The following is a 27,989-nucleotide window of genomic DNA, read 5'->3' on the forward strand; positions in this document are numbered from 1 at the left end:
GCGGGCGGAGGGCGCCAGGGTAGAGGGCAGGGCGCTTGCGCGAGCCTGTCCACTGCCTCCTCCTGCTCCTCCTCCTCCTCCTCCCAGGGGCAAAGGGCAACAGGCAGTCTAGGTCTGGACAAACGTGTGGACTTCTGCCATGGCCGGGTCCGGGTTTGAGTCGCTGGAGCGGTGCTTGGAAAAACATCTGCCACTCGCAGAACTGCAGGAGGTCAAACGCGTTCTCTATGGCAAAGAGACCAGGTGCGTGGAGCCCAGACTGGCCAGGCAGGGAGCTTGGGGTGGGGGTCGGGGGGCCCTTGGGGCCAGCAGGTGTGGGTCTGGGGGACCAGACAGGGGGCTTCAGGGCCTGAAGGGTTCTGCAGGGGCTGTGGTGAATCCTGGGTTGGCGAGCTGAGACCCTGAGTTCTACAGATGGGACCTCAGGTGTACAACCCAGCGTGACCCTTACAAGCCTGGAGGGAAAGGACAGTTTTACTCTTTTGTGCTTTTGCTATGACCACCCAGCTTTCTTTCCAGCTTCCAGTGATCTGCTTCTTCCCCAGCACCAGGCCTGTCCTCTGGCTGGCTCTCTAGGTCTGTACCTCCAGCCAGAGCCCTGATCAGGCCCACTGGAGGTCTTGCCCCCAGCTCCTCCTTCCTGCAGTGACCGGCCTCTGGAGGGTCCTGGGACGGAGAGGCCTCTGAATCTGGTGAGCGAAGGGACCTTTCCCACTGGCAGGTCCCAGGAGTTAGCTCCCATGCTCGGAGCAAATGTTTTCCACTCCCAGCCTGCTGTGTGCATCGCTGGGCCTTTCCAAGGGCAGTGCACTCCTGGTCGCCGGGAGCACAGGGCTGGAAGACACTTGCCCTTCTGCTCCTGTTTCTCTTCAGTCCACTTTTCTCAAAGCAACCAGAAGACTTAAATCATATCCTGCTTAAAACCCTACAAGGGATTGGCACGGCCCTTAGAATGAAATCCAAACTCTGACCCTACGCGACTCCTGACCAGACATCCTTCCACTTTCTTGCCTGTTTGTGGGCTCCCCCAATCCAGCCACACCACACACTCCCTGACCTTGTGGCAGTGACCTTGAGGCGCCTGGTCAGCTCCCCTGAAACTGGAGGGGGTTAATTGGATCAGAGGATCCCAGCCACCAGCCCATGTGGCGTTCTGGCAGGGGTGGGGGCTGGACCTCAGAGCCCCAGGTGTTTTCACGGCTAGTGGATGGTGAAGGTAGAGCAGCTGCTTTTTGGGGTGAGCCTGGTACAGAACTGTGTCCAGAAGGGCTCTTCATACCCAAAGAGGGGTGCCTGGGACTGCCGGCCCTCAAGGCCCCTCCAGTGGGCTGATGCTGGATTACCGCCTTCCATGGGACTTGTGAAGGCTCATGATGGGGGAAACCTCTGAGAACTGGGGCTCCTAAGGAAGGTGCCCTGAAGCAGGGAGTGTTTAAAGGTGAGGCAGGCAAGCTCCCCTGGGAAAAGACAGAGCTTGTGGGTGTCAGGGAGAGTGCTGGGAAAAGAGAAGTAAGTGTCCCGCGTCGGTGACAGGACTTGTTGCAGAGCTCAGGGTAAAGGACCGCCTTGTAAGAAGGACTCGGTGTACACAGTTGGATCTCTCCAGAGCAGGGAAGGATTGGAGTGGAAGCCAAATTCCATTTACCAGTGACCACCAGGCCTCTTCCTGGGGCTCGGCTCACCGTAACTGAGTCAGTGGTTCCCCTTTTCCATTCTTTCTACTTTTCCCTCTTCTCGGTTCTGTTCTACCCTGTGCTAAACCCTTCCAAGCTTCACTCTGGGGTTTTAACCATTTGTACTTGTGATTGAGTGGGGTTTGGCTATGAACAGTTTGCGAAGTGAAGATAGAAAATTACTCATTTAAAAGTTCGTCTGTTCATGGAACTCTCCTGGAGGCCCTGTGGTTAAGAATCCACCTTCCGGTGTGGGGGGGTACGGGTCAGTTTCTGGCTAGGGACCTCAGATCCTGCACGAAAAGTCAAAGGGTCAGTCACTCAGTCGTCCCTGACTCTTTGCGACCCCATGGACTGTAAACTCTGTCCATGGAATTCTCCAGGCAAAAATACTGGAGTGGGTAGCCATTCCCTTCTCTGGGGGATCTTCCCAACCCAGGGATCCAAGCTGGGTTTCCTGCATTGTGGGTGGATTATTTACTGTCTGAGCCACTAGGGAGACCCCAAGATCCCACTTGCCTAGTAGCCAAAAAACCAAAACACAAAACAGAAGCAATATTGTAACAGATTCAGTAAAGACTTTGAAAAATTGGTCCACGTAAAAAAAATATATTAAAAAAAGTCTTCTTTTCCCATGGCCTGACTTGGGTATGGCTGCCTCTGTGGAGGCCTGATGGAATCCTCCCCTGGACTCCTCCTTCACTCCACGCAAGACTGACTTCTCTCATGAGCGCTTGCTGCCCCCAAGACAAAGGTGACGCTTAGCCAGTGTTTACTAAGTGAGTGAGCTAATGGGCCTTTGTCTGTGCCAAACAGATAAAATCCCCAAAGAACATCAAGGCACAGCCAGAACCAAGAAACATTTATTCATTCAACAAACATTTATTGAGTGTTTATTTTTGTCTCAGGCATTAGAGGTACTAGGATGAGTTAGCCGCGGTTCCTGCCCTCGAGGGGCTTTCCGTCTTTTGATGGTTGTCCTGCACTGCAAGAAAGTATGCAGGGAGAGCTGAGGGGTTTATGTGGATGGGGTTGGGGCAAGTGGGGAGGGCTCCTGGGGTGCCAGGCTTCAGCTGCATCCTGAAAGAGACTGGGGGGGGGAGGTCAGTCCGGAGATAGGATGGGGCTCGGGTGCTCCGGGCCAAGGCTCAGACAGCAGGGGACATGCCCGTTTGGGGGCTGTGGGAGTAGAATACTGTGGGGGCTTTCCCAGGAGAGGAGGCAGGAGTAGTCGGGGTGGATCCTGGGGGCCCCTCCTCTGCAGAGGAGGAGAGATTGTCCTGATGGTGCTGGGAGCCTTCAGAGCATTTGCAAAGGGGAGGTGGATGATGGGGAGGCCTAAAGCGGGCAGAGTGCCTGGGGGCAGAGAGGAGGAAGGGTTCCAGAAGTCTCAATAGGCAGTGCCGACGGCCAGCTTGGCAGAGGGGTCTTGGGCCCTTGGGTGGCCCGTGTGGGTTCACCTGATGAGCTGCAGCTGGGGGGCAGGCCGACGCGGTGGGGGTGCTGTGACAAATGGCCATATGCCACATGGCTTCAACCAAGGAAATGTATCCTCACGGTTCTGAAGACCAGAAGTACAAAAGTCAAGGTGTTGGCAGGGGCACGGTCTTCCAAAGGTTCGGGGCAGCGTCCTCCTGTGCCTTTTCTGGTTTCTGGCGGCTTCTGGTGTTCCTTGGCCCATGGCGGCATCACGCCAGGCTCTGCCTCTGTCTTCACAGTCTTCTTTTCTCCCCGTGTCTCTCCTCTCGGCCTTCCTTTTAAAACCCACTACTGGCTTTTAGGGCTCCCCTAGGTAATACCAGATGATCTTATCTTGAGATCCTTAGTGATGTCTGCAAAGACCCTTTTTTCCCCAAAAAAGTTCCCAGTCACGGGTTCTGGCTGTTAGGACGTTGGGCGTATCTTTTCTGGGGGAAGGGGCGCACAGGTCAGCCCACGACCCATTACAGAGACCCTAGAGAGAGGGTGTCAGGGTTGGGGGAGGCCTAGAGATGGTCATTGCAGGTGAAGGGGTGGGTGCAGAGGAGAAGTCTAAGGGGCAGAGGAAGTGGAGATTTTGTAGGAGAGTCCAGAGGTAAGGATGTGAGGTTGCAGGACCCGAGGGCCAGTATCAAGGAGGCAGATCAGAATGGGGACAGACTGTCAGGCGCCTCAGGGAGGTCTGGGAGGATGGGGACCTCAGAGTCCACATGGCTTTAGCAGTCAGAAGGCTGGTGCTTCCTAAACAAGAGAGGAGAGACTCAAACAACTGTCATGGTGAACTATGGTCGGTCCGCAGGAGACAGGGAGTGGTGTCCACCATGTGTTAAGTGAAAAAGGCATGTAGACAGAAGAGTGGAACATACAGAAGGACACCTTTGTATGTGTGACACACACACACAAATAGGAAAATGTTGGAAAGAAACAGGAGACATTGTTGAGGGGGGCTGTCTCTAGGTTCTGGGAGGGAGGGGAGCTCATTTGACATTCTCCACCATTTGATTTTTTTTTTTCCTCCCCATGAGCCTGTGTTTCTTTTGTAACAAAGCTTTAGTTTAATTATTTAAAATGCGGATCCATTAGAGGGGAAGGAGAAGTTCCAGAAGCCAGAGGTTGCCAAGGAAGCAGGGACTGGGCTCCCTTGGGCAAGGCCTGCCTGACCCCGCTGGAAAGGGGTGTGTGGGGCCAGGACAGGACAGAGATGGGCTGTCCTTCCTGGACTCGTAAGTGAGGCCCTCAGGGTGGGGGCCTTAGTTACCAGAGGAGCAGAGAGCCCGCTGCAGGTGCCAAGGGAGGGCCAGCAGAGAGCCCACATGTGAGGTCCTGGTCCGTTGGCTGGGCTCCGTCCGCCTGGCTGTCTGGCGCCCCCCCACCTCTGTGAGCCGAGCCCCTGGTGGACATAGGACACGGTTAGAGGGTGCAGCTTGAGGGCCAGGTGGGTTCTCCAGGAAGAAGTGGGGCGGGGCGGGGTGATGGCAGGCCAGGATAACAGGAGGGCAGGGAAAGCCTCCAGGTGGTGGCCTCAGGGCCGGGTGTCCCCAGGGAGCTGGGGCGGGGCGGGCTGGCCAGAGGCTGAAAGGACCAGCCTACAGCTGGGGGCTTGCGGACCTCCGGTGAGCTTTCCCAGCTGATGTCTTCCTCCTGGCTGAGGACGGGCCGCCCGCCCGCCCGGCCCCCACCCCCGGCCTCAGGGGGGACTTCTCCTGGGGCGCGGGGGACCGTCTGAGGCCCCCACGGCAACAGGAGGCAAGGTGTGGGCTTTGCAGCTATTTCTAACCTGCCGGAGCACACGGAGCCCTGACGAGTTTGAAAAGCAGGCTGATTGTCAGGGGCGGAACCCAGCTCTGAGCTGTCAGGGAGCCGTCACGGGGGAAAGCGCCTGGCAGGGGGGCGGTGGCAGGGGGTCGGGCTGACAGGGCTATGATTTTGAAAGAAACGTCGTTAAGAAAGGGATTCAAAGGAGGAGAGGAGTATTATTAGATAATGGCTGTCAGGTGAGTTTCTGAGGCATTCTCGGGGTATTTCGTAACCCTCTCACCCCCTAAATGGTCAGCTCTTCCTGGGCCCTTGCCTGCAGGTTCCACCCCCGGGCGGGGGCATAACGGGCATCAGTGTTTGCCATTCGGCCCGTGGTCACTTTGGTGGGAGGTTTTATCAATAATCCACTTGCCTCTGTTAATAAACCACACACCGGGATGAGCCCTTCAGCCTTTGGTCTGGACGCCTGGGCCCCACCTTGCCCATCTGGCACTGGGCCGGGAGCTGCCCTCTCCGCTGGCAGTCCCGGCAGGACAGGGGTCCTCAGACGCTCGTGACCCTCCGTCCTGCTATCACTCCTGGCCTCCTGCTCGCCTGTCTCCTTGCAACCTGCTGTGACCACCCCCCAGCTCACGGAGCCCTCTGACTCCAGTCCGCAGACGTTTGGGGGACTGCATCCCCTCTCGCCTGTGCTGAGACTTTAATCCCCCCACTGCCGATTTCAGCGGCTCGAACATCAGCCTCTTGGCTGGGTTCCCTGCCGCCCTGCCCCCCTGCCCTCCTCTGTGGGGCCTAACCACTCTGCCTCCCGGCTCCAGAATCGGGGTGAAGCCCGTTCTCCACCCGCCAGGCCCCGGGGGTGGGGTGGTTCCCCCGTCCTGCAGTCCTGCCCCAGCTTCCCACACGTGGCCGCGGCCTGGCCAGCTCCTGCACCTTCCTGCCAGGACGCCCACACGCACCCCTTCTTGGCTGGAGGAGTGACTGTGAGTGTCATCATGTGCTGCGGACCCACTCAGCTCACCTGCCCTCTGCCTTCCTGTGTCTAGGAAGCTCGACCTGCCCAGCGCGGCTCTCGAGGCCGCCTCCCGAGAGGACTTCGAGCTGCAGGGCTATGCATTCGAGGCCGCCGCGGAGCAGCAGAGGAGGCCGCGGACCGTGCGTGTGGGGCTTGTTCAGAACAGAACCCCGCTCCCCGCGGACACCCCCGTGGTGAAACAGGTTAGGCCTCTCCCGACTGCAGAGCCTTGACCCCGGTCCCCGGCTGGTCGACTAGCTGCTCTGCCCTGGTGTGTCACCCCCCTGCCTTCCAGCCGTGTCTCTTCTCTTTCTCTTCCGGGGCCCCTACCCCTTTCTTCGCCTCCCGCTCCTGGGATGGAGCTCAAGTTGCCAGGGAAGAGGCCGCCCCTTTGGCTCCCGCACTGTCTGTTGGAACCCTGCCTCCTGGGCTCCGGCCAGCACACGTGTCTGTCCAGCCCGTGTGCCTCTGCCTGGCTTCTCGGTGCGGGAGTCACCGGCCCCAGCCTCCATCGGGTTGCAAATCTGTCTCCTTGGCCAGTCAGGAGGTCATGGCGGGGCCGGGATGCGGTCCTTACCTCCCCAGCACCTAGAAACACGCTCCCAGCCCAGCATCTGCGGGGCCCTGTGGGGGGAGACCCGGTGTCTCTGGGTTTCAGCCTGGCCCCTTCGGGTTCCACTGCTCTGTCTCCGAACAAAAACACTTCTAAATACCTCCTGGGAGCCAGACGGCGGGCTGAGGACACGGAGAATTTGAGGATGCCGCTCCCAAGGAGCTCGTGGGGTCGTGGGACGGGAAAGCCCCGTGGGGAACGGTGCCGCTGTCGGGATGCACGAAGGCTGGGGGACCCCAGGTACCCCGATTCTCGGCCCCGCCGTGGGTGACTCGTGAGAACACCCGCAGGGCAGGGCAGGTCGGGGAGGGAGCACGTTCTGGTAGAGGGCGCAGCTGGGCGTCCTTGGAAGATCAGGGACACGCAGGGACAGACCTGGCAGGACTGGGCATCCCCGTAGCCGCGGACACAGAGTGTCCTGAGTGACCGGGGTCCCAGGGCTAGGGGCGAGGGGGCAGGTGACCCGGGGGAGGGCTCTGGTGTGTGGTGGGCCCCTCTCTCAGCAAGCAGCTCACGTCTCAGCAGCGCCACAAGGCGGGCAGCCTTCTCCCCGTTCTCCAGACGGGGGAAACTCAGGCTCAGCCAGGCGGCGTCCAGCGCCTGGGGGACCCCAGGGCCTCTGCACCTCCACGCTTCGGGCCGGAGGACTGTCCCGCGTCCTGGAACCTCCCGCCCCGCGTGTCTTCCTGCGGTGGGCCTGGTGGGGGATGAGCACTAAAGTTGGCCTCAACCAGTAGAACCCGATGGGCTCTCATCCTCACTGTTTGACTTGCCAGGTCACCGCCCTGCACAGACGCATGGAGGCCGTCGTGGAGGTGGCTGCTGTGTGTGGAGTCAACATCATCTGCTTCCAGGAGGCTTGGAGTAAGTCCCTCTTCCGACACTTTCTCTGCCGCTTGCAAAACCGCAGTCTTAACTCCACGTCACCGAGAGCGTCTGCCACGTGATTTCTTAAAAATCTCCTTTCATTTCTCATCCCTCGAGAGGTTCTTTGTCAGCAGCACGAGCAACCCCAGCACCCCCTCCTTCTCACGAGCCTCAGTCTCTCCTCTGAGCCTTTTAATTCTTTCTCCCAAAGCATCCTGCCGGGAGAATCCCTGGACAGAGGAGCCTGGCGGGCTCCAGTCCATGGGGTCGCGAGGAGTCGGATACGACTGAGCGACTGAACAGAAACACACAGACACACACCCAGCAGAGAGCAGAGGCGTGCTCCCCCTCTGCCACCGGTACCCAGCAGGTCATCCTGTTCCTCACATTTCCGGTCACGTGTGTGCTCACTCTCGGTGACACTTTTGGCGTGTCTGCCTCTTCCGTTAGACTGTAAACTCCATGTGGTCAGTGCCTGGGTGGTGGTAATTTTTCCCATCCCAATCCCCACCCCCCTCCATGTTTTTCAACATTCAAAAAATGTTGATTGTAAAACACGCATGTTGCTACTATCGGTAAATGTACAATTAAGTGATGTTAAATATAGTCGCAAAGTTGTTTTCACTGTCATCACCATCTCGACCCAGACTTTTTTGTCATCTCCAGCCAAAACTCTGCACTAACTCATCAGTAACTCTCCCATCCCTGAAAAATCTCTGTTCTACTTTCTGTCTCTATGAATTTGACTGCTCTCGGGGCCCCGTGTAGGTGGAATCCTGTAGTGTTTGACCTTTGGTGTCTGGCTTGTCTCACTGAGCATCATGTTTCCAAGGTCCATCTGTGTTGTTGCAAGTGTCAGACTGTCCTTCCTTTTCATGGCTGCATAGTATTCCATTATATGGATGGATCACATTCTGTTTATTCTTTCTCCTACCCCCATTTTATCTTTAGCGGTTTGAATAATCCTTGGTACATGACAGATGCTAAAAGTATTTACTGGATGGTTTAACCAACTTCTCTTTCTTGGAAAACTCCCGCCCCTCCATCAAGGCTTAATGTGGACACCCCCTCCTTTGTGGGGCCCTGGGGACTCCCCTGCACAGAACTGAGCACCCCAGCAAGTTCCCACTGAGCTCCCCATCTCAGCTGGCATCTCCTGAGGGCAGGGCAGGGTCTAAGTCCAGAGCCTGCCTCGGGGAGTGCTGGTTCAGTGAATGGGGGACCCCCTTTCTCTCAGACTAGGAAAATGTGGTTAGAACTTTGCAGCCAGCCTCCCCCAACCTGCCTTCCCCATGCTGCTTTTGAAAGTTTGTTTACACTACAGGGGTTGTGAAAACAGGAAAAGAAACCATTAAAATGGAAATGGAGAAATGTGGAGAGCTTAGCAACCTGAAATGAAATTGGAAAGGGAGGTTTTATCCTCTTGGGGCCCTTGAGTCTCCTAATGCTCTGAAAGCGGCGAGTGAGCGGTCATTAAGGATCTTTCTTTGTTATCAACAGCGTTCTTGTTGGCTTCCTTAAAATAGCTCATCCGTCTTCACCCAAGGAGCCTGGGGAGTCTTGAGCCTGCTGCCAAGGCCCCCGGGGCTGCTGCTGGCAGAGCCTGCCGCCCACTTTGCTGCCTCCGTGGGCCACGTCCCGGGCGGCCGAGGTGGTGGTGGTACCACCGTCGCCCCAGGCTGCCAGGGACTGGAAGGGACTGGGGAGCCTGGTGCCCCCCTTGCTGCTCTGTGGGATGAGGAGCCACACTCGCTTCGCAGGGGCATCGGGACAGGCTGCCTCTCACCAGGCCTGGCACCATGCTGGGCACACGGCCCGGGTTTGGGAAAGGCTGTGACGACTTAAAAAAAAACACACCACGTGAGAGTTAAGTTTTATTGGGGGCAGTATGAGGACCGCAGCCCAGCAGACAACGCCTCAGACAGCTCCGAGAGACTGCTCCGAAGGGGGCGGAGGGAGGTCAGTCTGTATGAGATGTTGGTCACGGGGGAGTGCATGCAAGCAGGCGTATGTTTCCTTGGTAGAAAGTTCCTGCTGGTCTCATGAAGCTTCTGTTCAGGGGGAACAGTGGTCACCATGAAGGATTTTCGCGCTTTTCTAGACATGAGGGCATACAGGAGCTGGGCTCATAACATCAGCCTCTGAGAACACCTAACTCTCTGAAGACCTGTCCTGCCAGTTTTCCCAGGGCAGAGTGCCTCGTTTTGGCTCTCGACAGTGAACTCCTGCAGGGGCTTTGGGGGTCAGCAGCTGCCACGGCACAATCACCCAGGGCAAGCCCCCAGGGTAGGTGCCGATTTGTGGTCGCCAGTTGATGACAATTATCACCCCCAAAGAGGCCACACACGCCCCGTGCAGCAACCAGGTAAAGTCCTCCTCGGCCACATCCCACAGCTTTCCCACAGACCTTCCCTGCAGGCCAGTCGGTTTCAGAGACGTCCAGTGGCATTAACACCGTGTAAATGCCAAGTAAATAGTTGCCTCTGTGTGGCAACCTCAAGTTCTGCTTTTTCGGAACGTTGTGGAATTTTTTTTTCCCAAACATTTTCCACCCTCAGTCGGGGTGGGGGGCGGGGGGAACCCACAGGTACGGAGGGCCAACTCTGCACGGAATTGGTCCGAAGAAGGAATTCACTGTTCCAAGTCACGAAGGAAAAGACTTCACAGTTCGGCAGGAAGCGGGCAAAGGGTATGGAGGAAATCACCTGGAGGATGAATCCAGAAGAGCCAATGACCACGTGGCTGGGGGCTCCAGCTCGCTGGGGACGCAGGAAAAGGCCATCAGACCGACGGATGCGGAAGCGTGTGCCCGAGGCGGCGGAGCACGCTTGGCCGCAGTGCGTGCCTCCCTGGTGCCTATCCCCTGCCAGCTCCCCCCACCCCACCCCCACAGAGGGAACCTCCATTGAGAATCTGGTGCCCTGCCATTCTTTGAATTGTTACCGCTGGTGTATGTTCCTGCTTTTTTTTTTTTAAGCACACAAACACCAGTGAGTTATGAAGCTTCCTGTTGAGTTAGCCCTGGATGGTGGGGCGTCGTCTATCCAGAGAGGGCGGAAATCACGCTTTCATCCCCGGGGAGCACTCAGCCCACCCAGCCTGTCCCAGACTTCTGCTGGGGTCATTACACGAACGGCTCTCCTCGTTCCTGAAGAGGCCTCGGCCCCCGGGAGAAGGAGCATTCCTATTGACGTGGAAGGGTCCCGGCGCCGTCCTCAGGGACCCTCGGACACTGTCTCCAAGGAGCCTCGGCCATGCTCATGGCAACCTGCAGGTCGGCCAGCAGCTCGGGACCCGTTTCTGGCTGTACCTTCTACAGAATTGTTTCACGTACGGTTTAGTCGCTAAATCGTGTCTGACTCTGTGACCCCATGGACTGGAGTCCGCCAGGCTCCTCTGTCCATGGAATTCTCCAGGCAAGAACACTGGAGTGGGTTGCCACTTCCTTCTCCAAGGGGATCTTCCCGACCCAGGAATTGAACCCGCGTCTCCTGCCGTGGCAGGCGGATTCTTTATCGCTGAGCCGTCAGGGAAACCCTGTGTGTGTGTGTGGTGGAAATCGCGGTAGCATAGACGTAACAAAGTTCACCATCGTAACCATGTTTTTGCGGGCTCAGTTCTGTAACATTCAGCGCATTCACGTTGTCGCGTAACCATCGCCACCATCCACGTGTGGCACTTCCTCATCTGCCCACACTGGTGCTCCAGCCCCTTGAACATCAGCCCCGCGCTCTCCGCTCCCCCAGCCCCGGCAGCTGTCCTCCCGCTCTGTGCCTCTGAACCCGCCTGTCCTGGGCGCCCCGTGTACCTGGAACCACACAGTGCTTGTCCCTGCTCTGCCTGCCTTACTCACCACACACAGTGTCTTCAGGGTTCACCCGTGTTGGAGCAAGTGTCAGAGTTTCCTGCCTCTTTAAGGCTGAGTAAGGTGGCTCAGCCGTAAAGAATCCGCCCGCCAATGCAGGATACGTGCGTTCGACCCCTGGGTCAGGAAGATCCCCTGGAGAAGGAAATGGCCACCCATCGCAGTATTCTTGGCCAGGAGAATCCCATGGACAGAGGAGGCTGGCAGGCTACAGTCCATGGGGTCGCAGAGAGTCGGACGCGACTGAGCGGCTACAGGATGGTATTCCATCGAACGGGGGGACCACCATCAAACCCTTCACCCACTGATGGACGCTTGGGTCGTTTCCATCTTTCAGCCGCTGTGAGCCTGGGTGTGCAAGCGTTTGTTTAGATTTCTGCTGCAAGTGTGTCTAAGACAGTAGGAGGGATGGGTGGCCTCACCCCTAGAAGCCGGAAAAGGGGAGGGTCCGCCTGTCGTCCACAGCCGGGAGTTGGCCTCGGAAGGCAGACGCCCCCCACCAGGCCGAGGCGCCCCCTTGGAGGCCCCGCGCTTGGATGTGACTCTGAGCTTTCTCCTCTCCACAGCGATGCCCTTTGCGTTCTGTACGAGAGAGAAGCTTCCGTGGACGGAATTTGCCGAGTCAGCGGAGGACGGGCCCACCACCAAGTTCTGTCAGGAGGTAGGACGCTACCCTGCCTTTAGCCAGCAAGCCAGCCCCTGGGGGCAGCCGGACGCGTGCGGGTCAGAGCGCGGCCGCCGCGGCCGGGGTGGGCCTTCCCCATGGAGAGTGCGCCCGCCTGGCTCTGGTTTTGCCAGATAAGAGTAGATAAGGCTCTTTATTGCCCTTTTTAAAAAAAAAAACAGACTGATTTCACTTGAAATCGGTTTCAGAGCCAGAAGGGCCCTTCGTGGCTTCTTCAAAAATGACATTAATTAATTAGTGTTATTCATGGCTATGCTAGGCCTCCCTTGCTGCGTTGAGGCGAGTGGGGGCCCCTCCCGAGTTGGGCCCCCCGGGCTCCAGGCGTGCCGGCTTCGGCGGTGGCGGTTCTGACTGTTGTCTGGAGCGCGGCCTCGGTCTTTGGGGTGCGCAGGTTTGGTTGCTCCGCGGCAGGTGGGATCTTCCCCGATCAGGGGTCAATCCCGTGTCCCCCGCCTTGGCAGGCCGATTCTTCCCCATTGGACCCCCAGAGAAGTTCCCCTTCATGGCTTTTTAAGTGAGGGAGCTGCAGCCCACAGAGGGGGTCTGGGGGTGACCGTCCCCCGCCCCAGAGCAGGGTCTGCAGCCAGCGAGGGGCGGCCCTGGCAGCTGGGGACCAGGGTCAAGGCCGCCTCCCTGGCCAGAGCCCTGCTCCTCCGCTTGCTGTTCACTTGAGTTATGGAAGCTTCTCTGTGTGGCCCGTCTCGGTGTAGAAACTGGGCCTCATTTGTCTTTATTTAAGCCTCATGATGTGTGTTCCACGATCCTGTTTATGTGCATTGTCCAGGAAGGGCAGCTCTGTCGGGGCGGAGAACAGGTCCATGGCTGCCTGGGGCTAAGCGGGGAGAAGGGATGAGCAGGGATGCTCACGGGGCCGGGGTTTCCGCTTGGGGTGTTGAAAACTTTCTAAAGTTAGGTTGTGGTGTTGGTTGCACAACTCTGAGTGTACTGAAAACCACGGAATGGCGCCCTTTGAAACGATGGACTTTACGCTCCGTGAACTGTGTCTTCATGGAGCGGTCACCCCAGAAACCCCCATGACCTCCCACACGGTGGCTTATGCTCGTTCTCACCTCAGAAAACTCCCTTCATTCCTGCGGAAACTTCGGGGCTTTTGAAGCAGTGCTGTGATCATAGTGATCCTGTCAATACGGAGCCGTGATTCCAAACAGCCCTCTTCTCAGGCTGGAGGGGGACATCTCCCAACGGGGGGTTCTGTGCCTCGGACAAGAAGAGGAAGAGGACGGGGCGGGAAGTGATCTCAGACGGCGAGTCTGAACCAGGACGGGAGGGGGAAGGGACAGGAGGAGGATGGGAACGCGCTGGTCCAGGGGACCCGTGACCGCATCGAGGGCCCCGCGTGGCTCCCGGCGTCCTGCCGCGCCACCTCTCTGTCCTCTCACTGAGGTTGGGGCTAGCGACGGGCCGGTAAGAGCTGAGGACAGAAGACCGGCTGGGGCTGCTCGTCTTGGTCCCCCCCAGATCCTGTAGTTCTTACTTGAGACGAAAGGAATCTGGTGTCCAGGAGTTACGTTTGGTTGGGTTCTGGGTTTCTGGGGGTTTTTTTGGGTAGATGAGACACATGATGATTTTTTTTTTCCTCTTTTTTTTTTCTTTTTGGCTGCGCCAAGAGGCATGTAGAATCTTAGTTCCTCAACCAGAGGTTGAACCCGTGCCCCTGCAGTGGAAGCGCAGTCTTAACCACTGGACTGCCAGAGAAATCCGTTGTTTTCTTTTTTTATTGTGCTAAAAGGGCTTCCCAGGTGGCTTGGTGGTAAATCTGCCTGCCCATGCAGGAGACGAGGGCTGGATCCCTGGGTTGGGAAGATCCCCTGGAGGAGGAAATGGCAACCCACTCCAGTATTCTTGCCTAGGTGCTTTCAGGGACAGAGGAGCGGGGCGGGCTACAGTCCATGCGGTCGCGAAGAGTGTGACGTGACTGAGCACATACGCACACAGGTTGTGGTAGGAAACTCGTCATTTAGCGTCTTAAGCACTTTTGAGTGTAGCGGTCAGTTCACAGCGTTACGAGACAGACCTCCAGGACCTGTCGTCTGGTAGATCTGAAACCTTCCAGCCACGTGTCAACTCCACTCCGCCTCCCGCTGCGGGCACCTGACGTCCCACGTGGTCTCTGTGATTCGACTACTGTAGATGCCCCGCCTGAGTGCACGTCTGCAGTGCTGGTCCTTTTGCCCCTGGCTGGTTTCACCTGGCGTAACGTCCTCAGTTTCATCCGCATCAGAGACCACAGCCACTTCATCCATGGGCCAGGACTGCCTGCCTTCTTAAGGCTGGATAACACTCCATTCAGTCCATCCTAAAGGGAATCAACCCCGAATATTCGTCGTGAGGACTGATGCTCAAGCTCCAATACTTTGTCGACCTGATGCAAAGAGCCGACTCATGAGAAAAGACCCTGATGCTGGGAAAGACTGAAGGCAGGAAGAGAAGGGGGCGGCAGAGGATGAGATGGTTGGATGGCATCACGGACTCGATGGACATGAGTTTGAGCAAGTTCCGGGAGATAGTGAAGGACAGGGGAGTCTAGTAGGCTACAGTCCATGGGGTCAGAGAGAGGTGGACACGACTGACCAGCTGAACAAAATGACAAAATACTCCATCGCGTGTATGTGTGCACTCAGTTGTGTCCGACTCTTTGTGACCCCCACGGACCTACCAGGCTCCATGGGACTGTCCAGGCAAGCTTGCTGGAGTGGGTTGCGCGTGTATGCCAGGCTCTCTGGACGGTTGGGTTGCTCCCACCCTTGGCTGCCGTGAATAGCGCTGCCGGGCACACGCGTGTGCACTCACATGCTCCCACTCAGTTGCCAGCCCTGTGGTGGCTGTGTTTGCCTCCGTGAGGAGCCCAACATCACTTATATTCCTGCCGGCGTTTTGTGAAGGCTCCTGTTTCCCCACACCCTTGTCAACGCGCCTTATCTGCTTTTTTCATTTTGTCTCGGTGTTGCCTCTGGGTCTGAAGGTCTGTGGGAAGTGGCGTGAGGCTTGCCTTTATTTTATTTGTACTGCAGGGTCTGTGATCTTTGTTGAGGGGTCACAGGGTTGGAAAACAGAAGACTTTGCTCTCTGCACCCTTTAGAATTAGGAAATCAGCCTCAGCCACACTAGAAAGGTCCCCAGGGCTATGTTCAGCGTTTCAGAAATCCTGATATAACCCATACACTGCTGATATAACCCTAGGCTCATGGAAATGTCAAGTGATTTGATTCTGACTAGAACTGTTTTAAGGTATAATGCTTAAGAATCGGGAGAGCGGGCCTTTCGTGATGGTCCAGGGGTTAGGACTCCGCACTCCCCCTGCCAGGGGCAGGGCTTGTATTCTGCAGGCCAGCTGATCCCAGGCAAATATTACAGACAACCAGCAACTACCCGTCAAAGCATAAACCACAACACCACAGGGCAATGCAAAAAGGCAGCCACTGGGAGACTGAAACTCTGTCTCCTAGATCTTGGATCAAGGAGAAATCCAAGATGGAATTACAGCATGTCTGGGAGAAAAAGATTATACGAACATGTCATATTCAAGCAATGCAAACTAATGGCCTCGAATCGTGCCATCTGAAAAAAAAATCTAAAAAAGAGTAGAGAAAGTCTTTCACCTGTTGGCACAGACGTCGTCGTTGTTCGGTCGCTAAGCCGTGACCCACTGTTTGTAACGTGGCACGTAGTAAATGGTGAAGGGAATGAAGAAACAGCTGTTCTTCTCACTTGTAGCGGAGAGAGGAAAAGGACGCATTTCGGGCCTTTGGGGAGATCCAGAAGTGGGGTTGGGGGGTCATGTGGTCGTTCGGGGTTTAATTTTGGAGGCATGGCCCTACCGCTCTCCACAGCAGCTGCACCATCCTCCCACGCCCACCAGGAGTGCCCGAGGACGATGCCGGTTCCTATGTAGCTAAGCTTAGGCATCAGAACAGCGCTGGCATTTGGTCTTTAAAAGGACAAGCGTAGGGAGAGCTCGGAACCCAGACATTATCTAGGAGGACCCTCGAATCCCTCTATAAAGATGTCCGAGGCGCGATTAGAAAGGAGGGTGGTGCCTCGTCTGTTTTTCCAGCTGGCGAGGAAGCATGGCATGGTGGTGGTGTCCCCCATCCTGGAGCGAGACTCGGCCCACGGGGACGTCCTGTGGAACACGGCCGTGGTCATCTCCAGCTCCGGAGCGGTCCTGGGCAAGACGAGGAAGAACCACATCCCCAGAGTGGGCGACTTCAACGAGGTGAACCTCCCCGCCTGGGCCCATGAGCAGCCTGGCCGCCACGCAGTGTGGCTTCCCCGCGTCGCCCTGCATCACGTGGGCAACTGGGATACGGTTGGAGTCCCGGGCAAGTCCCCACGCGTCTTTAGCACAGAGGGCTATGTTCTTATATGTGCTAATATTTTTAAAAATATAACCTGGTTTGGCCTCCTGGAATTCTTCTTGAAAGTAAGGAGCATGTTTTCAGGTCTACTATGACTTTCTGCTTTTCTGGATGTTCATTCTGTTCAGGTTTTTGAGAGTTTGATATTGAAACTCCAGCTAAAAATATTAGTTTGCTTTAAAAAAAATAATAATTGTAATAGGTAGGGGAACTGTATGTAACTTTGTCCTCTATATTCCAAGTCTCCTGTCAGTGTGTTATCACACTTCCATAATTTAAAAAAGAAAGAGGAAAAAGAAAAAGTTGCACGTAAGTTAAAACCAGAAGCGATAGTGCACAAGCCTGAAGTGATCACTGGGGCCCTGCAGGCCCTGAGCTCCTCGTCCGTCAAAGCCTTAGGCCTCGTTCGGGGGTTGGGGGGGTCCTTGTCTGTGGCTCCCGTGGGGTCTGAGTCAGCGACGTCCGAGTGTCAGGTGACCGTGCGGGGCGCACGTGTGTGCACAGGTGTGTAGGCTGGGGCTTCGGCCCGTACTCAGGGCCTGAGTGGTTAGCTGTCCTAACTGGTTAATGGCCATCATGGGTGGAGGGAGGTGCACGTTTGCTGGCAGAAAATGGACCCCACCTAACACCTGAGATCCGGAGTCTGAACTGGATCTGCAGTGAGTACAGCTGGTCAGGGTGTGACACCCTCTGCCCTCCCCAGCTGTGCGGGTCCCAGCTGCTCCCAGGCCGGTCGGGCAGATATGAAGGGGTGTGCGGAGCTGGCCGAGGCCCCCCGAGGAGAAAGAAGCGCCCAGCGTTCCTCAGGGACCGCTGGAGGCGGGGGCGGGACGCCGCGCCCCCGGCCTGTTCACTCTGGGCTGAGTCTGGAGCTCCCCGCAGAGAGCGGCGGGCTTGTCTCCGCGCACCAGGATCTGCTCGCGTGTCCACGCTGGGCTTGCATCCTGGCTGCTGCCCAGCTCGGGCGAATTTTGAGGTTAACGGGAGGAGGCAGAAGGCAGGGAGAGGACCTGTGTGGGACCCTGGCTGGCACCCCGAGGGGGCTGGCGGAGTCGGCAGGACTGTGTCCCGCCTGCCGGCCATGGGGGACGTCCTTGACCCCAGGCAGTGTGTGTCCAGGGAGCTTCTGCAGAAGGGCACCTTCTCAGTGGAATTCCAGTCTCAGATGGGCCTTTGTTGGCCGGTGAGGTCACACGTGATGGCGTGTCCCCCCCGGCCGGGGCGGGGACAGATGGTTGGTGAGGACGTTGACCAGCTTGTGTTAGCACTGACCACAGGCCTTGGCCTCTAGTGGTGCTGGGATGAAACCTCACCCCAGTTTATCCTTGACACGCTGCGGGAAGTAGCTCTGGGGACTTTCTGACGTGTCACCGCAGGTCTGTGGGCAAGTGCTCAAGCCGCGGTGATTTCCCCTCAGGTAAGCTTGTTCATGTTGTGTCTGGGTTTTCAGGTTTGGGTCTTTTTTTAATTTTTAGTTTATTTTAAGTGGTCTGAAATTTCGGAGTTTAGAGTCATACCAGGAGTGTCCCTTCGGGAGGATGGGTGAGTTTCGTTTTTCTGTCAAGACTAAGAAAAGGGAAGCGTGGCGGCTCCGAGCGTCCGTCCGTGGCCCTCTGTCTTCCAGTCCACGTACTACATGGAGGGAAACCTGGGCCACCCCGTGTTCCAGACGCGGTTCGGGCGGATCGCCGTTAACATCTGCTACGGGCGTCACCACCCCCTCAACTGGCTCATGTACAGCCTCAACGGCGCTGAGATCATCTTCAACCCCTCCGCCACCATCGGAGCGCTCAGGTCCCGGGCCCAGGGGGCTCGGCGGGGGTCTGGGGGCCGGGTTTCGGGGCGCGGAGGCGGGCTGGGTGAACAGAGGCAGGGATCTGCACCGCCCCTGAGCCCTGGGACGGTGAGTGGTAGGGTCCGCCAACTTAAGCGTCCGTCACAGTCCCCCCTCGAAGAGCTGAGGGGTTTCCCCAGATTGGGCTACATGGTCATGAACCCACCTGCCGACGCAGGAGACGCAGGAGATGCGGGTTCGATCCTGGGGTCAGGAAGAGCACCCCCCTGGAGGAGGGCAGGGGAGCCCACCCCAGTGTTCTTGCCTGGAGAATCCCCACGGTCAGAGGAGGCTGGCGGGCTGCAGTCCCTGGGGGTTGCCCAGACTTGGACACACTGCCCTGAAGAGCAGGGCCGTGCTGCGAAATACCGTCCTTGGCTATGGCGAGGCCTCAGGCAGGGACCACTGGCAGGATTTGGGAAAGCTCCCTTTCTAAGGGCCCAGAGCATCGGGGGTTACCTGAGCAGCTTTGGCTCCCCTCCTGTCCCACCTGGGCGTCCCGCCTGGGGGGGGATGACGACGGAGGGGTCCTTGGCCTCCTGTCTGCAGACCCCCGGGGAGAGAAGGAGTGGACGAGCGGTCCGAGCTGAGAGTGTCCTTGAGAGATCGGTCAAGGGGCTCTGCCACCTGTGTTTACCCAGCCACGTGGTGTCTGCCTTATCCCTGAGCAGACAGAGCGGCTGTCCCAGGGCTGGGGTGGGAGGGAGGCGGGCTCCAGGGCCCCCCGGGGCGCTCGCGGGGTTGCAGCGGGGCTGCCATGACCAGCACCAGTGCCCTTTAGAGCTTCCCCCTCCCCAGCAACGGGTGGTTTCCAGCGTTGCCTCATCAAGGAGCAGGAGGGTTCCGGGCATCTGTGTGAATGCCTCTCCCCCCAGCTCACTTCCCCCAGAGCGTTCCAGGGTCTGCTGTGTCATCGGGGGGCTGGGGCAGGGAGGGGAGTCCCCGTCCCCACTGGAGGGGGGCAGTTCTGCTGGGCAGCCTGCAGTCCCCTGGGGGCCCACCCCGTCACTCTCGCCCTCGCTTGCCGCGAGATTTCCGAAACTTCCGTCGAGTGTCTTCTAAACGTGGGGACGTGGCTGTCACTTCACCTCGAACTTGCTGCTGAACGTGGGGCCCCCTCCCTCAGCGCGCTGATCTGCACGGCCAGTCCCTTACAGAACGGGCCCATCCTGTCTGTCTGGGGGGGTGCTATCGGGCACAAGGAGACGGTCACGTCTGGGGTCTCCTGAAAGAGTGGTTCCTGGTCGTCCAGCCAGCAAGCCTGGACAGACGCCCCGGGCCACGCCCTGGAGCAGCCTCCCTGCTGGCCACGTGTTACACACCCAGCGAGCTGCAGCTCCCAGAGGGGTCCCTGAAGCCAGTGCCCACCTCCCCCCCGCCCCCCCCCGCCCCGAGCACAGCCGCTCGCAGGCTGGGAGGGACACAGCTGCAGCCTGGACTCAGCTCTCCACCCGAGCACTTCTGGGCTTCTATCAGCCCCAATTAAGCAAACAGAAGCCGCTCAACGTAACACACACGTGATGGCTTGTGTCCTCGGCTTATGAAAAGTTGTCCATCTTCCTTCTGGACAGCAGTGGTCCCACCCACTCGTGCCCTCCAAGGAGGATGTGTTTCTGCTGGCGGCTGAAATGCTGACGGGTCTTTCAGGAGCCCCGTGCCTGAGGGGCTCCCACAGCGTTCACCCCCTGTCTGCTCCGTCGCTCAGCCGTGTCCGACGCTTCGTGACCCCATGGGTGGTAGCCCACCAGGCTCCTCTGTCCCTGGGATTCTCCAGTCAAGAAGACTGGAGTGGGTTGCCATTTCCTCCTCCAGGGGATCTTCCACGGAATCTGGAATCCGTGTCCCCTGTATCTCCTGCATTGCAGGCAGATTCTTTCCCGCTGAGCCATCAGGGAAGCCCTTACACCCTTGACCAGATAATTACAGTCTGAAAACCTTAGCCTGAGGGCACGTTGGTGAGACCAGAGGAAAGCTTCCTGCCTGACGTTGCTCAGGGCCCTGCGATGGACAACAGGGAAAAGCTGGAAGGGAGAGCGTGGTCAGGGCCAGCTCCTCTCCCCCAGCGGTTACGGCCCACCCATCCCGGGGCTAACGCAGCTCCGTGACCCCCGCCTGTGAGCAGAAAGGGCGTTTCCAGGCTGGGGTCAGAACCCTGCCAAGAGTCTCCTTGCCGAGGACGGCCGTAGAGTGTGGAAAGCGGTGTAACAGGTGGTTCACTAGGACGTTGGGACGCAGGGTGAGTTTCTTAAAATCCTGAAGGGTTATTTGTAGAACCGTCGCTGAGGGTTTATAAGCAGGAGGCCCGGCACCTCAGCTCGCAGCTTCTAGAAGCACCCATCCCCTTCTCTGACATCTCCCTCCTCCTGTATCAGCACCCCTCCACCCCCCACACACACGCGCGTGCGTGCAAACGTGTGCGCATCCCGGGAGTGGGCAGGGTGTCCGCACGTAGGGTCCCCCAGTTCCGAGCACCCCGTAGAGGCACAGTGCGGTTTGATGAACTGAGTCACCCTGCTGGCCCTGCAGCCGAGTGGTCAGAGATTTCTGCCCTCCCACCCTCTCGGGCCACCCTTCGCCTGCCCCACTGTGGCTGATTTCAGGGGCCGGTGCACCCTGCCTGCCCAGCCCGGCCCAGCTCTCAGGAACCTCTGGCCTCGTCTGAGAGCCTCGGTGTCCTGCCAGCTGGAGCTTGGGTCCTGGCCCCCTCACCCTCCCTGGAGAACCACAAGGGGCCTGTTGCGCGGCGCCCGCTCCACACCTGTCTATTTAATTCCCGAAAATGTCAGCGACGGGCGTGTTTCTGTAAAAATCCTTTCTTGAAAGTTTTGTCAGCTCAACTGAGCAGCTGGGGGGAGAAAAAAAGCAGGAAAATGAGTCCCTCCATCAAGGCTGGGATTTTTTTATCCCCCCTCCAGACTTGTGAATGCTGCTGAGAATTAGGCTTGTGACAAGCACCCACCCACCCCTCCACCTACTCCCCGGTTTCAGCCAGGTGCACGCTGACAGGAAGGCTCCGGGGCCCTGTGCTCCCAGGCACCCCGTGTTTCTGAGTGGGATCGCAGCTCTGCATCCAGAACCCCGATGGCGCTGTTCCTCAGACCGTCAGCGGCCAGCAGGCCCACTGAGTTCCGTGGCACTTTTTGGCTGGTGGGCTGCGGACAGACAGGTGTCCGCCAGAGCAGAGTTTCCCACCGAGTCCCCCCACCCCCGCAGGCGCTGGCTCCGGGGAGCTCAGCTGAGCCCACGTGGGGATGTCCCCGTCCTGGGCTGTAGGGAAACCGGGGCCGGGGGCCTCTGCTCTCGAGGCTCGGGGTTCAGAAGTGGGAAATGGGGGGGCAGCTCAGGGGAGCTGATGCCGCCTTCAGCCTGAATTCCTCTCAGGCTTACTGTTTGCCGGGCCTGAAATCCTCCCCTGTAGAGACAGGCGGCTCTGCAAGGCGGCATGACAGGGCGCCCTGCTAGCCCCAGTGGTAAAGAACCCGCCAGCTGAGGGTTCAATGGCCCCCCCCACCCCGGGTCTGGAAAATTCCCCTGGAGGAGGAAATGGCAACCCACCCCAGTATCTGCCTGGGAAATCCCATGGACAGAGGAGCCTGGGGGACTACAGTCCACGGGATGGCAGAGTCAGACAGGATTTGTATTACAAGGGTAGGGATCTCCCTTCTGACGTTTACTAGCCTGGGGGGGGTGGGTTTCTGACCCCACCTGGGGGGAGGGAATGAGGCAGAAGCCGCAGTGAAGGGGGTCCTGCCGGGTAGCACCCCACCCCCACCCCGCCAGCTGCTTCAGCTGCCGGAGAAGGGGACGGATGTTTCCAGAAGCCACGAGCCCATGCTTGTCTGCACAACCTTCCTCTGGGGAAGCCTCAGAAAAGGAAACTTAGGGCAAGGATTTTTTTTTTGACCGCACCGCATGGCCTGCGGGATCCTAGTTCTCCAACCGGGGATTGAATGCCTACACTCTGCAGTGGGAGAGCGGAGTCTTATCCACTGCGCTGCCTGGGGAGGCCCAGGGCGAGGCTTTGACCCAGGGCTGCCGCTGGAGCGTCGGCCGCCCTCCACACGGCTGCTTCGGCCCGAGAGGGGACGAGCTGGCCTGTTGGTGGTGGGTGTGGGGTCACCCACGGGCGCCGTGAGCCTTGTGGCAAGAATGGCACCCCGGCCGCAGCTCAGGGCTGAGCGTCCGCTGAGTCAAAGGCTGGGCGCTCGGCAAGCTGGTTCCCCTCCTTCCTGTCTCACAGTGAGTCCCTGTGGCCCATCGAGGCCAGGAACGCAGCCATCGCCAACCACTGCTTCACCTGTGCCATCAACCGCGTGGGCCAGGTGAGTCCCTGAGGCCTCGGGGGGGCCGGGAAGGGATAGAGGGATGAGGACAGGAGACCTGCCCGGCCACCAGCAAAAGCCAGGCGGAAGGAGCAGCAGTTGCAGTGGCCTTGGTGGGGACCCCAGGGTCGCAGCTCCTCTGGGCACACACGCCCCACGTCCCAGGGTCCCGGCAGGGGGAGCCTGGCTGGGCCTGTCACCGTGAAAGCTAGCCCTGCCCAAGCCCTGTCTTGTCTGCAGCTGAAACCATTTTAAAAGGCTCTCAGCCCATGACCACCACCCAGTACCTGCTTTCTTCCCGTTGTCCTCCCCCCAACCTTGACCTCAGGCACCGAAAGATTTGACTACAAACACCCGGTATTTATTACGTAACAAATCCTCTTCCGCATTCTTGCTAATCAGATGTCAGACTCTAATCAGAGCATCTGATCAGCCTGAGATAACCCTAAGTGGGTCTACAGGAAAGAAACTTGGTGTTTTTTTTTTTTTTCAATTATTTTTATTAGTTGGAGGCTAATTACTTCGCAACATTGCAGTGGGTTTTGTCATACATTGACATGAATCAGCCATGGAGAGAAACTTGGTGTTTTAACCGGCCTGCGTGCGGTGGCACCCTCTCCCGGCTGGACACACCGTCTTGGGGAAGGTATCGAGAGCGGGTACTCCCCGCTGCCTGCGCTGCCCCCAGGCTGGGCGTTGTGAAGTCCCAGATGCCCTCCGTGCCCCGGGGAACCAGTCTCAGCAATGGCTTTCTCTTCTCACAGCAGACGATAAGCTCCTGAAGGCAAAATCCGGGTCTTTCCCTGGGGCTGGTCAGATGCCTGGCTGGCCGGGGGGGCTGGGACTCAGGGGGGCCAGTTCCATCAGGCCGGTCCACGTCGCTGTAGCTCTGTCCTAAGTCTCTCGCCCCTGGCCAGCTCTGATGAGTGTCCCGCCAACACCCCCTAGAGGTGTGTCTTGTGCGTGCATGCTAAGTCGTTTCCGTCACGTCTCTTGGTGACCCCATGGACTGTAGCCCACCAGGCTCCTCTGTCCATGGGATTCTCCAGGCAAGAACACTGGAGTGGGGTGCCATTTCCTCCTCCAGGGGGTCTTCCCGACGCAGGGATCGAGCCCGCATCTCTTAACGTCTTCTGGCATTGGCAGGAGGGTTCTTCACTCCTAGCGCCAAGTGTGTCTTACCTTGGTTTTATTTCCCAGGAGCACTTCCCAAATGAGTTCACCTCTGGGGATGGCAAGAAAGGTACGTCCAGGTGACTTTCCGTGGGGCTGATTTGGGGTGGGGGTGGGGGAGAACCTGGCTGTCCCTTCTCCATCTGCTGTCTCCGAGCAGGACCCACCCCACAGACCGTCTGCACACCTGCCCCCCTCCCCGCCTCGTGTGGACCCTGGGGCTGTGACCCCCTGGCACCCCAGATGAGGATGGAGTAGGGACTGGGGTGGACATGGGCCAAGCCGTGGGGGAGCCGTCTGTGACCTCCCTGAAACGGGTGCATATTCCATCCTGCAGACCACACCCCTCACCCCCTAGCTGTCCAAGTGCCCCCAGAGCCCAGCATGGCTGCCCCGGGTTCCTAGAACCCACAGCTCGTTTGGCTCTGTGGGCAGAGCCGGAATCCGCCATGCCCGGGCCCTCCTTTCTGGCCTGGAATGTGGGAGGGGGCCACCCCCATCTGCAAGGAGGTGTCTGGGAAGCAGAGGGGCACTGAGCAGGTGTGCCTCCCACAGCAGTATTTCCTGAAAGCGCTCAGATCCCCCCACTCGAGGCCTGGGAGACTGGAGCCTCTGGCCCCACGGGGCTCCCTGTCACAGGACCGGGGTCCTGCCGGCCCCGGGCGGCGCCCGCATGCTCCCTGCACACCTTCAGGGCAGCCAGCACCCCGCTTTACTGGTGAGGGGCCCGAGGCCCGGAGTGGGGGAGGGCGACGTGGCTGGGAGGGCCGAGCTCACCGGGGGCCACACGACTCGCTGGGGCCGCGGTGGCCGATGCTGGAGCCGGGGACCAACACCTCTGCCATGGAGGCCTGTAGGACGGTTCCCAGGGTCGGGACTCCGCACTCCCGGTGCGGGGCATCTGGGTTCAAGCCCTGGTCAGGGAACTGGATCTGGCATGCTGCAACTAAAAAAGAAAACAAGCGAACAAACTATGTGTATATGTATGTATAGCAATAAGACAGCATTTTAGTTTCAGTTTTAAAGATCCCGCATGCCGCAGCTAACAGATCCCATGTGCAGCACCCAAGACCCAGTGCAGCCGAATACCTAGAAATAAATTAATTAAAAATAATAGAAAGGTTCCTGGGGCAGAGGTGAGGGCGTTGAGGGCGACTTGCAGCTGGCGGCCGGGCGTCCAGGCCTGACGAGGGAGGCAGGTCCTCGGGGCCACAGCAGCTGCTGGAGAGGGTGTGGGGACCCTCGTCCCGGCGTCCCCGGTGCAGAGACCACCAGCGTCTGCACGCGCTCACGGGCCTTGCGGTCGCTGCCCCTCAGCTCACCGGGACTTCGGCCACTTTTACGGCTCGAGCTACGTGGCGGCCCCGGATGGCAGCCGCACCCCCGGGCTCTCCCGCACCCGGGACGGGGTCCTGGTCGCCGAGCTGGACCTCAACCTCTGCCGGCAGGTGAACGACATCTGGGGCTTCAAGGTGGGTCTCCAGGCTCCCGCTCCTCCATGCGGCCTGGCCTGCTCCCAGCACTGGGACTGCACCGCTCCGGGCGGCCTGAGGGCCAACCGCGTGGCCCCCTCCCTGGGCTGCGCAGAAGGCCGGGGGCTGGGGCCTGGGGCCTGGGAGGGAACCACGGGGTCAAACACTGCCCGGGGCAGCAGGCCTCGATAAATTCTCCACTCACCTGATTTATTAGATTCTGGGCGCCTTCGAGCAGATTCATCTCAATTTCATTTGTCCAGAGAACAGAGTGGCTTGGCCTCACTAATCCTCTTTTCCTTCCCAGGCACTTGCACTTACCACAAGATGAATGTGTGTGTCTGGCTCTGCCCGTGGCCAGGCCCCAAGTCTGGGCCCGGACAATGGAGGGAAGTCGGTCGAGGAGAGAAATAGGCCTGTGGCCTTGGCGGTGCCGCTGCCTCGCAAGCCACTTTGGCTCCCTGCCTTATGCGCCCGCTTGTAAAACGAGGCCTTGGGGACCTGATAGCCTGTAGGGAAGGTGGTGGGTCTCCAAGGATTGTAAGTGCCCGCCTCCTAGAACGGGGTGCTTGCGGCCTGGGACCCCCCACCCCGGAGTACAGCGCATCAGGCACACAGAGGGAGTGTTGCCATGTTAGCCTCCCAGGGTGTTTCCACCGACTCTGCACCCGCTTCTCACAGATCACACACACAAATAAACATCACACTGTCACGATGGGATGACTGCCCAGCACTCCTGGGCGGGGAGTGCCGGGGGCCAGCCAGACGTGGGCTCCAGGCCTGAGGAGAGTCCTGTTTCTGTGAGCATGGGTCCTTGGGCACCTTCCCTGTGCCTCAGATCCTCCTCTGAGCGATAGGGCGCTGCCCAAGTGAAGGTCTCCTGTCTCTGTCCTCCTGGGAAGCTTAGATTAATGCAGGATTCCGCACCAATGGGAAGTCGGAGCCAGTAATCCGAATGACTTCTCATTAGTAACTTTCTGAAAGCGGAAGCCGTCCGAGGCTGTGATGATGGGCATCAGCTCCTGTCAGAGCTTTGGGAGGGAGGGGCGGTGGGGTGGGGGTGGTGGAGGGCGGTGCGAATGACCGGGTGACGGGGTGTGAGGCCCTGGGTGGGATTTCCGGCCCCGCCCCCAGCCTCTCCCCAGCCGCCGGCGCGTCCAGGATGAGACGCTGCGTGCAGTGGATGGCCCTCCGGAGCCAGGCCGCCAGGGTGTGCATCCCGGGGGCCCACTCCCGCCGGTGACCGGCGGCAGGTCAAGCCCCTCTCGGGTCGGGGGTGGGGGGCGCAGGGGGGTAGGACGGCCCTCCTCCCCCCTGCCTGGGAGCCCGCCACACCTTCTGGTGGAAGATCACAGAGGTGTTCCAGCAGGAGGGACTGGGGGCGTGAGTCACGTCGGCCTCAGTGATCTTCGCCACCGCCCCGGAATCGGTGTCGGAGGGTCACACGCGGGGTGGCGTCTCCGAATCCAAGCCTGAGACCGTCCTGGCCTCCAGCCCGTCTTCCGGTCGCGTTTCTGTCCCACAGCTGCCCTCTAGTGGCAGCATGTGGAAGTGCGCGGATGGGGGCGTTTAGAGTGAAACGGGAACCACTCTAGTCCTTGGTGTTTCGCTTTCAGATGACCGGCAGATACGAGATGTACGCTCGGGAACTTGCGGAAGCTGTCAAACCCGACTACACCCCCAAGATTGTGACAGAGTAGCCGCCGGCCCTCAGCCCCCGCCCGCCAGGGAGGGCACCTCTGCCCGTAGCAGGTCGGCCAGGGCGCCAGGCTCTGCCGTGTCCGGCTTCTCCCTGCTGACTCCCGAGGGCGCTGCTGTCCAGGCTGGTTTTAAAGGTGGCCCGGGCGGGCGGGGAGGTTGGTCAGGTGAGGCGGGCTGGCACACTAGCGCCCGCTTCCCTTCTCCGGGGATGAAAATGTGTGGGGACGGGGTGGAGGTGAGGGTTGCAGAGCCCTGTAACACATCCACTGAATCTGTTCACTTTGGTCACTTTGAGGTGGTTAGACTTTGTTGGGTGGATTATAGAGATTCAATTAAAAGATCATCCCAGGCGCTGCTTGTGCTGGCTGGTTTGAAGCGAGACAGATGGGGGACTTGCCTGGTGGTCCAGTGGCTGAGACTGCACGCTTCCAATGTGGGGGTGGGGGGTGGGTTCAACCTCTGCTCGGGGAGCTAAGATCCCATGTGCTGCCCCTAAACATCACACGTACTACAACAAAGATAGAAGGTCTCTCTGGAAAACCCAGCACAGACAAATAAGTATCTTTTAAAAAGAAGCAAGGGGCTTCCCTGGTGGCTCAGTGGTTAAGAGTCCGCCTACCAATGCAGGAGATGTGGGTTCCATCCCTGAACCAGGAAGATCCCACATGCCGTGGAGGAACGAAGCCTGCGGGCCACAACTGCTGAGCCTGTGCTCTAGGGCCTGGGAACCATGAATGTTCAAGCCCATGCTCTGCAGCCAGAGAGCCTTCCATCTAGATTGACTTCTGCGGACGGAGACAGTCATTGGAAGCTGTCACCTTGGCCGGGCTGCTGTCTCCATTTACCCAGTCAGACGCTAATCTGTGAAGGAATTTAGCCAATGTGATTTAAGCCTGTAGGCAGTTAACCAAGCAAGTGAGATTATCCTAGATAATCTGGGTAGCCCTGATTTAATCTGGCTGAAGGCCCTGAGAGGAGAGCTGGGAATCCTGGACGAGGAGGGAATTCTGGGCATAGACCTCAGCCTCCACTCAGCCCCAAAGTTTGAAATAAGTCCTGCTGCCCTTCTTACCACTTCCGTCCAGATGTCTGCAGGAAGTGACTTTTCTAGGGACAGGTGCATGCACTGACCACACTGCTTTATGAGGGTGAA

The 27,989-nt window shown here is 58.7% G+C and overlaps 1 protein-coding gene and 1 long non-coding RNA gene across 3 annotated transcripts; one reads left to right on the forward strand and one right to left on the reverse strand.

Annotated features, from left to right (window-relative positions):
* Positions 1-54: 54 nt before the first annotated feature.
* Positions 55-27,059, forward strand: UPB1 (beta-ureidopropionase 1). Its single transcript, XM_043434561.1, has 10 exons — positions 55-243; positions 5,957-6,128; positions 7,315-7,402; positions 11,837-11,931; positions 16,031-16,192; positions 17,959-18,128; positions 22,409-22,490; positions 23,691-23,733; positions 24,981-25,135; positions 26,752-27,059. The coding sequence occupies exons 1-10, from the start codon at positions 140-142 to the stop codon at positions 26,833-26,835; spliced, it is 1,155 nt and encodes a 384-aa protein (XP_043290496.1). The 5' UTR covers positions 55-139; the 3' UTR covers positions 26,836-27,059.
* On the reverse strand, positions 22,499-26,745 carry LOC122419753. 2 transcript variants are annotated; one of them, XR_006262981.1, is made up of 4 exons: positions 26,471-26,745; positions 25,341-26,112; positions 24,441-24,609; positions 22,499-23,715 (listed from the first exon to the last, which is right to left on the reverse strand). It is a non-coding gene; the product is annotated as an uncharacterized LOC122419753 (long non-coding RNA). The 2 variants fall into 2 exon arrangements; XR_006262978.1 differs by lacking the exon at positions 26,471-26,745 and having other exon boundaries at positions 25,341-26,166.
* Positions 27,060-27,989: the final 930 nt, after the last annotated feature.

This window comes from Cervus canadensis, chromosome 1, assembly GCF_019320065.1.
Source record: "Cervus canadensis isolate Bull #8, Minnesota chromosome 1, ASM1932006v1, whole genome shotgun sequence".
NCBI lineage: Eukaryota > Metazoa > Chordata > Mammalia > Artiodactyla > Cervidae > Cervus > Cervus canadensis.